This window comes from Cervus elaphus, chromosome 22 (genome assembly GCF_910594005.1).
Source record: "Cervus elaphus chromosome 22, mCerEla1.1, whole genome shotgun sequence".
NCBI classification, from domain to species: Eukaryota; Metazoa; Chordata; class Mammalia; order Artiodactyla; family Cervidae; genus Cervus; species Cervus elaphus.
The window spans coordinates 43,084,058-43,097,736 of NC_057836.1; the positions used below are offsets into that span (position 1 = coordinate 43,084,058).

The window sequence follows — 13,679 nt, forward strand, 5'->3', positions numbered from 1 at the left end:
TGTGGTCCATGTGGATGGGAGCAGGGGTCCATTTCTGTGTCTGGGAACACAGGAGATCTGTGATGCCGAAGAGGCAGCCTTCTAAACCAGAGCAGTAAATTTCCAGGGACCCTGTGGCTGCCCTGACCCCACTTCAGCGTGTCAGCTGTGGCTTCCTCCTGTCTCAGTTCCTGCAGGAAAGGAGCCCAGCTGCCACCTAGCTGGGCGAGGGGTGGGGGCTGCGGTTGCTCTGAGGCCAGTGGGGGTGGGGGTTAGACCATAACTGAGATCTGAGCATTCAGGGCTCTATGCCAGCCTCTCAGGACAGGCTGCCTAAGCTGAGCAACTAAAAGACACTTCCAGAGACTGAGCCCCAGAGTCCAAAGGCCCGACCACTCACAGAGTAGGAGACAGGGGCCCAGAGTCATGGCACCCCAAGTTCAAAGACATCCAGAGCCCCCATCATCCTCCTGGCTCCCACCTCAGGCCCCGGGGCTACTTGGCTGTGGGGTGGCGGAGCTCCCAGCCCTGATGGCGTGGGGCACTGGACAAGATGCTGAGCCCGCGGGGCCTCAGTTTCCTCCTCTGGAAAGTAGGTAATTGTGTCGGTTGAGGGGAAGAAGGAGACACTGTGGCGATGCCCAGCATGCAGCTCCCTTGACCCCCCAACCCGAGCCCCCGCATTGCCTACCTTCATGGGGTCCATGTTGAATTTCTTGCGCCCAATGCACAGCTCTTTCTCCCTCTGGGCCATGCGGCTGTAGATGGAAAGACATCAGCCTGGACGCCCCTGGACCCCAGGGCACCCCTCCAATCCCCAAGGATGCCTTCCTTGGCTAGAGCCAGTATTCCTTAAGGACCTCCAAGTGGGGTCAGAGTCACCTGGGAGAATGTGAGAAATGCAGGGTCTGGCCCCCTTCCTGAGCCAGGAAACCCAATTTCCAAAGGGCTCAGTGCCAGCATTTTAACCAGTTCTGAAGCTGTGACCTCGGGAGCCAGAGATGCTCCCAGGGGAGAGGATTTAGAAGGGCTTGGAGTGGAAGCAATGTAACAAGGAGGCTGGTGGGTGGGGTGGGGGGTGGGGAGGAGAGCATAAGTTCTGGAGCCAGACTCCTGGTGCAAATCCCACTCAGGGGGAGTCACTTCATCTCTCTGGGACTCAGTTTCCTCTTCTGTAAAATGGGGGATGACTCCACCACTGGCATCCCAAGCATTGTTGAGAGGTTAAAGCATTGAAAACAACGGGTGGTAGGAGCTGTGTAAATATTATGTTATTGTCATTGTTGGGGGCTGGAGCAGGGAATCTAGAGACATGGGGGCTGTGCACGTGTGTGTGTGTGTGTGTGCATCTGTGTGCGTGTGTGTGTCCTGCTTGGAAGGTCAAGATCAGAGGCATCAGAGAAATGAGGCTGGCAGGGGCAGGGTGGGGATCTTCTGAGACACCAAACATAGGAGTCAGTGCCCTGAGGCCCTAGGGGTTATGTATGGACCAACCTTCTCATTGCACAAGTGGGGAACTGAAGCCCAGAGAAGGGAGAGGACCAACCGCAGGTTACAGAGACAGGGGGCATCTTCCCACAGAAGGGGCGGATTGGATGACACCCGTGGGTGGGGTGGGGTGGACCAGCTTTGGCCTGACCATAGGCGTGGCTTCTGTTCCCATAAGGCCTTTGGCTTCCTAGTCCTCATCCTTGGGGCTGAGTTTTCCTCCTCCCTGACCCTCCCCAGGATGCTCCTGGCCAGTGATTGGTCAGGGGCGGGGTCAGGTGGGCTGGGAGAGACTTGGGGTGGAGGAGGCAGGAGAACGGGGATTGATACTGAAGAGAGGGGGCAGTCTGGAAGCAAGGACCAGACCAGATCGGAGGCTGGACTGTCAGAACTGCCGCGTTCCTATTTCACCCCGGAGCCTCCCCTCTGGGGGTCTGATCCCTGATTTCACCAGGGCCTGGGCTCATTCACGCTCACTCATGACATGTGACATCTTCGAGAAACCACCGTGGCAGCTTCCCTAGGTCCCCGGCCGGCCCCTCACCTCTCCTCTGCTGTCTCGAAGCAGTCGATTTGGGCAAACACATCTGCGATCTCATCCTTCAGCTTCTGTGAAGTGGCAGGGGCATTATGAAGAGGGAGAGTCAGGGGGTGGAGGCCAGGACAGAATGGGCTTCCCAGCCCTCTCCATCATACCCCCCCAACACAACCACTCCCACCCTGGGCATGACTCCCAGACCTCTGTCTTGAGCTGTCACTAAGGATCCCTCCACAGGAAGATCCCTTTTCCAGATGTCTCTTATCTTTAAAATCCAAAGCCAAGCTTACTGCCTCTGTTTATATCTAATTCTCCCGGGGCTCCTGTCTCAGGGTGAGGGAGTCCCCAGTCCGCACTCTATTTCCAGTCTTCCCATCTTTTGCCTCTGCTGCTCTAAAGTGTCCTGCCCTGAGTCAAACCTTCCCCACAAGCCCTCCTCCACCCAGCTGCCATTTTTCTGAAGCACAGCTTGGTGTCTGCCCTTCTTCTGCTCAAACTCTGTCAATGGCTCCCTACTACCTCTGTGTCAGGAAGGACAAATTCCTGCCTTGTGGTCAGGGCCCAACCCCTCTCTGGTTTCCCTCCCTCCATCCATTTACCCCGCCCTAGACTCTGTGGCCACTACAAGCCAGATTCTCTGGATGCACCATGGTATAAGACAGTCTAGGTTCTCTTCTCGGGGACTTTGCAGTTCCAGCAGAATTTACATAAGAGGACACTGAGGCCCAGAGTGGTGAGATCATGTGTCCAACATATCTCCAGGAGACCCCCTACCTCTGCCAACAACCACCACTGGGTAGATGGGGAGATGTGGCAGCTTGTCCAGCATCCCTCTGCAGGGCAGCAACATGAGCACCTGGCAAGAGCCCCTGAAGGCACCCCAGCCCTCCCTCTCCTCCCCCAAGACCTTGGAAGGGGGGGTGGTTCCTAGGGGTTTGTCCTGGGACCTAGGGGCAGCGTGGAACCTAGAGCTTCTAAGCCCAGTCAGCTCCTGTCCATGTGATCTTGGCCCAGTCACTGAGTGAATTCTCCACAAATAAAATGGGGGGTGGGTCCATGCAAAATTATTAATTGAACACCTACTATGCTCTGACCATTGGGCTGGGGATGCAGGGGTGGGAAACAGACCCAGGCTCCCCTTACATGGAGTTCATGGTCCAGTGGGGTTGGGATCTTGGGACAATTGAAATGACCACACAGAACATGGTCAGAGCAGTGGTCTAGAAAGAGCCTGTCAGGTGGTAGGTACTTGCTGAGGGAATGATCCCGTGCCTTTGTCTTTCTCTGGAATTCTAGGTATATGCGTGGTGGGGTGGAGGGTGGGGTTCCAGCAACTACAGCCAGGGTGGACAGGGCAGCCCCTAAGAGGAGAGACATTTGAGCCAAGAATGAACTAGGAGAAGGAGGAGCTCTAAGGAGGGCTTGGAGAGTCTCAGGCAGAGGGAACTGTGAGTGCAAAGGCCCAGGGGCAGGACTGAGCTGGGTGGCTCATTCCAGGAACAGAAGCAGGGCCTGTCTCAGAAAGTTTCTGGGAATCAGATGAACTGATGTCTGAGAGCTGATGAGGTGGCAAAGTGCTAGGCAGATATTGGCATTATCTTGACTAAATGGTCTAACATGTTAGGAGGGTGGAAGCTGAGGCCCAGGGTGGGGATGAGACCAGGTGGAGGCCATGCAGGTGGGGCTCTGCACATAGTAGGTGCTTAATCGATTGCTCCCTTTCTCTGCCCTGCTCTCTTGGCTCTCCCTGGGCCCTGGAAGCTGAGCCAGGAGTGGGGAGTTCCCTTGCGAATTCTGTCCTTCCCACTCCTAAGGGCCAAGGCCAAAGCTCTGAGTGGGCTGGAATCTAGACCTGCTCTTGGTCCTGGCTGGGTCAGGAGCAAGTAAGAGTGTTTGCTCATGTGTGGGTGTGGTTCAAGGGCATGAATACACGTGTGGACAAAAGCGTGTGTATTGTAAGCTGAGTGTGAGCACACCTGGATGTCCTCCAGAAGCTGCTTCCGGTGCCATTTGATCTGCTGCAGCTCCTCCGCCTCCCCGCTGCTCAGCTCCCCTGGGTCTGGAGAGAGAAGAACTGGTGGTCCCCTGGCTCGTTTCCAGCCCTCCCCTCCATCCCTCAGCTCCATCCCGAGCCACCCAGCTGTCTCTCCTTTCCCCAGGGCTCTTTTCCCTCCAGACAACCATGACTTGCTTGCCCTCTTCACTCAGGCCTTGGCTGAGATGCCACCTCCTCCACGAGGCCTTCCCTGACTGCTCTGTCTAAAGCAGTTCTTGCCCCACCCTCACCTTCCACCAAGCTTTACGTTTCTTTTGCCCCTCTGGGTACAGACTCGCTCAGACTCGTTCAGCCATCTGTTTACTTGCATCGTTTGTGTTCTACTCATTCCACTCAACCCCATGACAACAGGCGCTTCAATAATTTTGCTCATTGCCATATCCTCAGCATCTAGCATGGGGCTTCCTAGGTGGTGCTAGTGGCAAAGAATCCACTTGCCATTGCAGGAGACACGGGTTCAATCCTCGATCCGGGAAGATCTCACATGCCACGGAACAGCTAGGGGTGTGTGACACAATTATTGAGCCTGTACCCTAGAGCCGGTGCTCCGCAACAAGAGAAGTCACCGCAATGAGGAGCCTGAGCATCACAGCTAGTGAAAAGCCTGCACAACAAAGCTCAGGAGGGCCAAAGAATAAACACATTAAAAAAAGAGAAAAGAATCCACTGGCCAAAGCAGGAGGCCCAAGAGATGAGGTCGGGAAGATCCCTTGGAGGAGGAAATGACACCCCACTCCAGTCCTGCCTGGAACATGCCACAGGCAGATGAATCTGGTGGGCTATAGTCCACAGGGCCACAAAACATTGGACACGACTGAGCACACACACACAGCACCTAGAAAGAGCCTGACATAGCAAGTCCTCAGTGCCATACTTGCCAGAGGCATTCATCTTTCGCTGTAACTTTATTTCTTCATCGGATCATGTATCTCTCATCTATTCGTATATTTGTGTGACCAGGAGGTGGCAATCATTTTCCCTGATATCCCATTGGCCAGCTGTTGTCACATGGCCACAGCTACCTTCAAGAGAGGCTAGGTAATGAGCCTTCAGTAGGGTGGTCCTGATATCGTTACTATAAAGATGAGGAAACTGGATTTGGGGGGACATTTCACTCAAGCTCAGAGAGGTGAGGTGGGCTGGCCAGGGCTCCAAAGGGGCAAGTTGCAGCCAAGGTGGGACTTGGGTTGGGATGGCTACAGTTCACCTGGAAATGAATGAAAGGAGATGCAGGTGCGCCAGTGTCCCGTGCAAGGTGCTATGACCATTTCCCTACCTGGGACAGCTGACCCACCTCTATTCACCCTGCTGTGCTTTCTGTCCCGTAACACTCTCCTGGTCAAAATCTCCGTGGAATCTTGATTCCTTAGAGGAGAAAGTCCTCGTCCTGGTCCTAGGGCCTCCACAGTCTCCCAGGCCTCTCTAGCCAGCCTTGTTCCCCACCATTCTCAACAAAAGCCCGCCAGTGCAGCCTGCCCCCAGATGGTCTAACGGTTTACTTCCCCACTTTGGCCTCTATAGCTCCTCCACCCTAGGATGCCTCTTCTTGTCTGTTCATCCAAATCCTCTTGACTCTCAAGGCTTCACTTCGGGAAGTGCCTGATCACATTTCTTAAAGGTTTTGCAAGTACAGACATGATCCCTTCCAAATAAAAGCAGAGAGAATATCAAGGGGTCCCTTTCCTGACGTCCCCCTTCTGTCGACTGAGCAGCTATCTTGGACTTTGAGATGTCAGCTGGGTATCGAGATGGCAGGGCATCGGGCTAGAAGGAATCTGGGCATCGGGCTAGAAGGAATCTGGGCTCCAGGCATCCATATGGAGAAAAGTCATCATGTGCACCTCCACCAGCTCCCCCTTGGACTTTTCAATGAAAGAGATAAGTTTTGAGGATGTCTCAGTCACTGTTATTCTGAGCCTTTTTGTTACATCAGCCAAACATGAAATAACTAATACAGTGTCCTTATCTCTGAAACATGAACCATAACCTAGAGGGTGGTTGTCAGGATTAAAAATGCTGACTTTTGCCAAACACTCTGTGAGTATGTGACATACGGTAAGGGTACAACACACATATAATGGATGCCACGTTGGGCCTCCCAGTTCTCCCTCGCAGGACCAAGGCACCCACTGCCTCAGTGGCTGGGTGTGGGTGTGTGTAACCTGCTGAGGACTCACAGCTGAGTCCCTCCTCAGAATTTACCTCAGCCCCAATGGAGCTGCCCCACCCACAGATACACTGCTCCCATCGGGCAGTCACTATATAAAAAGTCAAGGCCTCTTGCCTGGTTTGTGGACCAAGCCAGTTTTTAGACCCAAGCCCTGTTGACTGAAGGAGAGGCCAAGCCCCGATAAGGAAGGCTTCTGCAACATTGCAGCAAGTATATATGGTAATGATCCCCTCATCAAGCAGCCAAGATGGGTCTGTCTGACCCACCAAGTGAAAAAGTCAAGTGAGCCCAACAGCAATCCTTAGAGACAGAAGGATCCAGGAAGCCCCAGGGACAGATGACCCAGACCCCCATGCCATCCACTGCTGTTATACCCGGTCCCTCAGCTCATACTATGTCTTCACGGATGGGTCCTTTGTGACCTTATGACAAAGGAGAAAAATGCTGCACTTAGTTCTGGGATGGATGGCTCAGGGTTTGGTTACAAGTAAAACTGAATAGTTAATGAACTACAACCCTGCTCAAGGTGTTCCAGAAGGACAATGGTGAGAAGTCCTTCCAGTAGGCAGAGCTTTGGGCAAGGCATTTATTTCACGTGGAAAGAGAAGCAGTGTGAAGTGAGAATATACATGTATTCATGAGTAGAAGAAGGTGCCTTGACTGGTCAGAAAGAAGGAAGACTGAGAACAAAAAGGCCTGGGGAAGAGGCAAGTGGGTGGCCCTATGGCAGTGGGCAGAGTGTGAAGATTTTTGTAAACACACTGATGTTCCCCAGGAAACCGCCACCACAGGAGAGTCACTAAATCACCAGGCAGAGAGGATGACTCAACCAGTTGACATCAGCCAGTCTCTGCCTGGCTAGCCCAGTGCTGGTACCATGGTACATGGATGAAGCAGCCATGTGGCCTCTTTGGAGGCTCTGTGTGGACCCACTCACCCAGGGTCCCCAAGCTACTGCCACTATTCCATATCAGACCTACCAGCAGCAGAGATCCACTGTTTTTCGACAAGACCAGCCAGCAACTTGGCAGCAAATCTTTTACACTGGATCCCCCATTCTGCTTATGGTGGCTTTTCCTGCCCACAGAGCATGGACCAACACTGCTACCCAAGGCTCAATCTGCTGACCCAGAACACTGTGAAACATCCCACTGGACCAAGGAGCCCTCTTTACACTGAAGGAGATGTGGGAGGAGCATGCAGCCTAAGGACCCAATGGTCCTCTCACACATTTCACCACTGGAAGATGCTGGCCTGATGGAGTGATAGAGCAGCCTGTTGAAGATGCAGCTGAGCTGTCAGGAGGTGTTAAACCACTCAGATGGGGCACCATCCTTGAAGATGTACTACACGCCCTAAATCAACGACCATTAGATGGTGCTTTGACCCCAAGAGGTAATCTACTGGGATTCAGGAACCAGGAGTGGTACCGTCCTTCTAGTGACCCGCTTGGGGGTCTTCCTCTCTCTCCCTGCATCTATGAGGTCTAGAGATCCTGGTTTCCAAGTGGGCGTGGGGTGGAGGTGAGGGGAGGCAGCATTTACACAAGTGGCAAAGCAAGCATCTCATTAACCTCTAAATGGATCTTTCTCAGTTTAAGACACGGAGACCCGGAGAGGTGAAGTGACTTGTTCTGGGTCACACAGCCAGGAAGTGGCGGTGCTGGCATCAGAACCCTAGTTTTCCCACACCTAAGCCTCCATCCCAGGAAAGGTATATTCTGCATGCCTTTGGAGACATGCAGGGATGGACAGAGTGAGGGGCCATCTTCATGGAGACTGGGGCGGGGCCATAGTCACTGCAGGGGAGGCCGTGCTAGAGACTGCGACCTGGAACTCCTCTGTCAGGAGTGGAGGGAGGCTGAGCTCCACAGTGGAAAAACCCAATCACTTCTAGTTGACTTTGGGGTGAAAGATCAAACTTTTGTGTTTTGTTTGTTTGCTTTTCATTGTTTTCCTGTTGGCAGGGGCTTGTGTCCTGAAGGCCCGTTTCTCATCCAGGGTACACCTGCTGATGGAAGCCAAGTAAATTCCTGACTGGCTGCTTGTCAGGTAGAAGCCAGGTAGGAATTCCATGCTTCTGTGGATGCTCCCCAAGGTAGATGGTCAAGGATGAGCCATTGGGATCCCGTGGCTGGGTCTCATGCTGACTTCTCCTCTCTTCCTATGGGGTCTCATTAATACCCCCTCTCCTCCTGGGCCAAGGAATCACACCCATACCCTCAGCTCCAACTCCTTGCCCTAAGCTTCAGACCCTTCCACCCCTCTTGTGTCTTGACCATCAGCTCATTTGTCACTGCAACTAAAGCAGAACTCCTAGAATGTCCCCTCAATCTGGCCTTCTTCCAAGTTCTCAAGCTGTGGGAATGGCCCCTCAGATACCCTGGCCAAACCCCAGGAAGCACCTTGACACACACCTCACTCTCACCCTCCTGTCTCCTTCATCACCAAGCCCTGTTTATCTTCCTTCTGTTTCCATAACCTCCACCCTCACCCAGACCCTGGGCTACTCTCTCCAGATAACTTAGAGCCTCCTGAAGCCTCCCTGCCTCCACTCTGCCCCTCCCATCCAGTCTCCCGTGACATCCCATTGTCCAGTGGCTAAGATGCCACACTCCCAATGCAGGGGGCCCAGGTTTGATCCCTGGTCAGGGAACTAGATTCCACATGCTGCAACTAAGAGTTCACATGCTGCAGCTAAACATCCCTCATGAAGCAACTAATACCTGGCATAGCCAAATAAATCAATATTAAAAAGAAGACCCCAAGTCTTACCTGGCCGACGCTCATCTCACACTGCACCCACCCCTGCCCTTGGCCTGAGGGCCTCCTGGCTGCTCTTTCCCTCCACTGGCCTTTGCACATTCTGTTCCTTGGGTCAGGAATGCCCTTCCTTCTCCTCCCTGCCTAGCAGCTCCTACTCATTCTTTCCAACTCCTCTGGGGCCCTCCTGTGCTCCATCTGTGCACCACCAACCCCCTCTATCCCCGCAGCAAATCTGGGATCTTGCTCCACAAACAAGTCAAGCTGCTGGCAAAGGAAAGACATGCTGGTTGAGCACCTACTGTATTGCAGACCCTGGGCACTCCAGGCTCTTACCATCCACTATCTTGTTTGATCCTGACCCCCACTCTGGAGTCGGGTATTTCTAAATCTCATTCTATAGATGAGGCACCGGGGGCTCAGAGAGGTTAAGTGACCTGCCCAAGGGGACACAGCTGGAAGGTGGCAGAGTTGTGGCTCACACCCCTGCCCATCTGGTGCTCTGAGGCCACAGCTTTGATACCCATCTTGACACCCATCTTCTGCAGCCAGGCATCTCTGTGCAGATCGTCAAAACCCCCTCAAGACACTAAGTGTGGGTCTTCTGACCCAGAACTGCTGACCACCAAGGAGGATGAAGACAAGGTGCAGGGTGATGTCCACAGTCTGAGCCCCCTTCTCTTTTTGGGTAAAAAAATAAAACGAGGCCAACATCACAGAGCTGGGGAAAGTGCTATTTTTTTCCACCTGGGAGAGTGGAATGACACGGGGTAGTGAGAGGTTATTTATTTAAAAATTTTTTCTTTTAAGGCTCAATTTTATTTTAATGATTTAAACTTTTTGGCCACATGGCATGCGAGATCTCAGTTCCCCGACCAGGGATCGAACCCATGCTCCCTGCTTTGGAAGTATAGAGTCTTAACTACTGGACCGCCAGGAAGACCTGCCTTTTTATTCATGTAGCCCCTTTAATGGTTTGGCGGGTGTGTTCCTGAACCTTCTCAGGCCACTGTCCCCTTCTGTCAGGTCCTGACCCCAACAGCTGGCGGCTGGCCAAGTACATCTAACCCCCCTCCAACCCCGAAACAGTGCTGACCTCCCCGAACCTGCTGCTCTCCTCACGTGGTGGACAGGGGCCTTCTGACCCTTCACCTATTTGCTTAAAAGTGGGGATTTCTCCCCATTTCAGAGCTGAGAACACTGAGGTTCAGAGAGGGTTACGAGGGCACAGCCTGAGAGGGGTCACTGCTGATTCCAATTCAGGTGATGATGAAGTTTCAGGCACTGGTGTGGCTCGTGGGAGATGGATTTTTAATAATAATAAAAATAGTGATGATAATGATAAAAACACAAGAATATTAAAATATTAGTAACAACTGCCGCTGCCAAGAGATCTGTTCACTCCTCACTGGGCTGTAAATCCACACCTCCGGGAGGCCGCCCTCACCAACGACTCCCCCTCACCAGGCTGGGCTGTCCCCCCAGCCCCTGCCCCGCCTCTCGTGTCCCAGGCCCAGGCTGGCTGAGTGTGCCCAGGTGCCGCCCCAGCCAGCTCCCCAGCTCCTCTCTACTTCCCCTTTGTCCTTCCTCTTTCCCAGCATATTTTTAGAAATCTGCTCATAGCCCCACTTCCAGGACAGCTGGACCCGCTTCCCCTTTCTAGGGCAGGAGGGGGTGCGATCCAGGGGCCTTGAAGGCAGAGGCTCCTCAGAATCCAGCAAGGGGATCTAGGGTGGGGGGCGGCCAGCAGAGCTACACTCGCCCCAGCCCCCGAGGCCCTGTGGGCCCATCGCATCGTGTGGCTTCCTCCCCCAGCCCAGCTGCCTCTATTTTTAACCTGCAGCCTTGCTGCACCAGCCCCACGGCTGCCTTTGGTCACACCGGGGCTTTGTTGCCCAGACAGCTCAGCGTTTCAGCAGACCCGGGGGAGGGGACCTGCGGGTATCAGACACCCACAGCTGGAGGTGGGGAAGCAGCCCCTTCACCACCATCCCGTCCATTGTACGAGTGGGGAAACTGAAACCCACAGAAGGAAGAGGCCCATCGTGACCGCTGGCAGGTTGGTGCAGAGGGGGGATCTGAACCAGGTCGCCTCCCTAGGTGAGGCTGGGATGACGGTGCCCACTTAGAGATGACAAACCTGAGCTCAGAGAGGGAAGGTCACCAGGCTGCGAAGGAGCTCCAATAAAGACCCAGTCTGGGTAGCAGAGAAATGACCTTCCTTCCCTTCATTTCCTCCAGGAAGACCTCCCAGATCTCCCTTGCCCTGGGTGGAAAGTGTCTCCCTCCCAGGCTGCAGGTCTGTGCCCCTCTGCACATCTGCCCTGGGTCACCGTCCTGCAGGATTTTTCTTCCCCTCCCCCACATCCCAGACCAGCAGCTCCCTCAGGGCTGGGCTTGTGGTCTGGTCATTGCTGTCTCCAGCATCGCACAGCCCAGGACCTGCATACCCAAGGACTGCTTATTGTATGAGTGAATGAATAGATGAACTGATCAGTGGAATCCTCAGATCTCCCAAGAGACTGCCTGCAGTGACTCCGCAGGATCCCTGTCCTCCCAGGACCAGCCTGAAGCAGAGACTCACCTCTGGGCCTTCCCTGGGAGGCCCCGCCCCTCCCGCCCCTCCCCCACAGCCCAGGCTAAACTGGGGCTCTCGCTCCTCTCAGATCTTGTCCCTATTCTGCCACTTACTGGCTGCCTGACTTTGGGCAATTCCATCCTGTCCTCCAGTTCACCTCTGTGAGCTTCAGTCTCCTGAGGACAACCTTCTTGCATGGTGGGGACAAACCATCCCAAAGATTTTTGTATCTGAAGATCCCAAGAATAATGGTGCAAAGACAGGTAGTTGGGGGGTGGGAATTACTTCACTGTCTCCTGTCACCCTCGAATCTGCTGAGTGACCTTGAGCCTGGCACTGTTCCTCCTGGGGCTCCTCTTGCTCCCCTGATTGCCACTAAGAAGTTTTCACTGAGGACATGCAGTCTGAGAGCCACCTGGTCCCAAAAGCCCCCAGGAGAAGCACAGGGGTTGTGGTGAGAGTGCTGAACAGGCAGCCGGGAGGTGTGGAGTCTTCCTGCCTCAGCAAGACTGTATCCCTCCTTTTGTTCCATTTGTAAATGAGGGCTTCCCAGGTGGCTCAGGGGTAAAGAACCCGCCTGCCAATGCAGGAGACTCAGGAGACATGGGTTCGATCCCTGGGTCGGGAAGATCCCCTGGAGGAGGAAGTGGCAGCCCACTCCAGTATTCTTGCCTGGGAAAATCCCATGGACAGAGAGGAGCCTGGCGGGCTACGGTCCATGGGGTCACAAGAGTCAGACACGACCTAGCAACTGAGCACACAGGTAAATGAGGGCTGTTGAAACAGATCAGTGGTTCTCTAACTGTGTTCCCCAGAACCCTTGGGGCAAGAGGAGGCCCAGGGGGCGGGGTCAGAATGCTCTGTCTTAGGTTTTGTTTGAAGAAAGGGTTCTGTTGCTAACAGGGTTCATGTCATCTGGACCTGGGGAACTGGACAGCTCCAGGCAGCCTATGTCTTCTGGAGTTCAGGCCATGCTGGAACATTCTGAGATGCAGGGCACAGAGGCTTAGTCCCAGCCCTTTCTGAGTCACAGAAACACAGCACAACACAGCCTGGTTCGGCTCTCATACCAGCTGCTCAGCCTCCTTGCCTGCCTACCAGGCAGACTCTCAGCCACGGCCCCTGCTGCTCATCCCCTGCCGCTCCCTCCACTGGCAAAGCTGATGTCCTCAGCCTCCCCAAAGGCCACCATCACCCGCCAGAGGCCAAACGGGCTGCAGGGTTATTATGTCACCCAGACAGTTATCATCCTCGCCAACATCATCATCCCCAACACAAACCACCTTTCTCAGTCCCACCTCAGGGCCTTTGCACTGATGACTCCTTTGCCTGGAATGTTCTTTCCCCAGAAACCCACATGGATCACTCCCTTCTCTGCTACAAGTCTCTGCTTGGCCACCCTCTCCCCTCTTCCTTATCTCACTTTACTCTTCTTCATCCTGCTTGTCAGCGCCTGATAGCACATTCATATATGTCTGTCTCCCTCTCTGGAGTGTAAGCTCATGAGGGCAGGGGCCATGCCTGCTTGGTTTGCTGGGCTCCCGGTACCCGCAGCACAGCTTGGCGCCTAGGCTGAGCTCATAAACGTCTGTCGCCTGCTTCTTCGGGTCCCACCTGTGTTATACCTATTTATACATGCTGCTTCCTGTGAGGCAGGCACTATCACCCCCATCCTACAGAATAGGAAAGTGAGGCCCAGACAGGTCGGCCCAGGTGCTTACCTGGGTGGCACAGGTCCATTCTGCAGCCCCCGGGGGAGGGTGGCCTGCGCTCCCGCAGCCCGCTGACCCCGCTGCCACTCGGGCTGCTCGGGCAGGGATGTGTCACCGCAGACACACCAGTCCCCTTCCCGTTCGCTCCGCCCAGCGCAGCGTGGGGAGGAAGTCCTGCGCGCTGGGCTCTGGTGCGCAGGCTCTGGACGTAGCGGCACTTCCTAAAACCTGCAGAGCTTGAGTGGTGGGGATTCTTTGCATTTCGAGTGCAGGCAAGGGAGGAATGGAGGCAAAGGAGGCAGAGGGATGAGAGGGTGGGTAAAAAGAGGAAGACAGTGACACCGAGAAACGCACACACAGACGAAGATGGTTACTAGAGGACAGAACCTCCCTGCC

At 54.3% G+C, this 13,679-nt stretch overlaps 1 protein-coding gene across 1 annotated transcript in view; it reads right to left on the reverse strand.

Annotated features, from left to right (window-relative positions):
* Positions 1-13,438, reverse strand: part of CYTH4 (cytohesin 4) — a 31,277-nt gene extending 17,839 nt beyond the window's left edge. The window contains exons 1-4 of the mRNA XM_043881715.1: positions 13,293-13,438; positions 3,982-4,064; positions 2,012-2,076; positions 671-737 (exon numbers count right to left, since the gene is read on the reverse strand). Coding sequence (XP_043737650.1) covers positions 671-737; positions 2,012-2,076; positions 3,982-4,064; positions 13,293-13,311 — 234 coding nt within the window. The 5' untranslated portion in view covers positions 13,312-13,438. The remainder of the gene's footprint in view (positions 1-670; positions 738-2,011; positions 2,077-3,981; positions 4,065-13,292) is intronic.
* Positions 13,439-13,679: the final 241 nt, after the last annotated feature.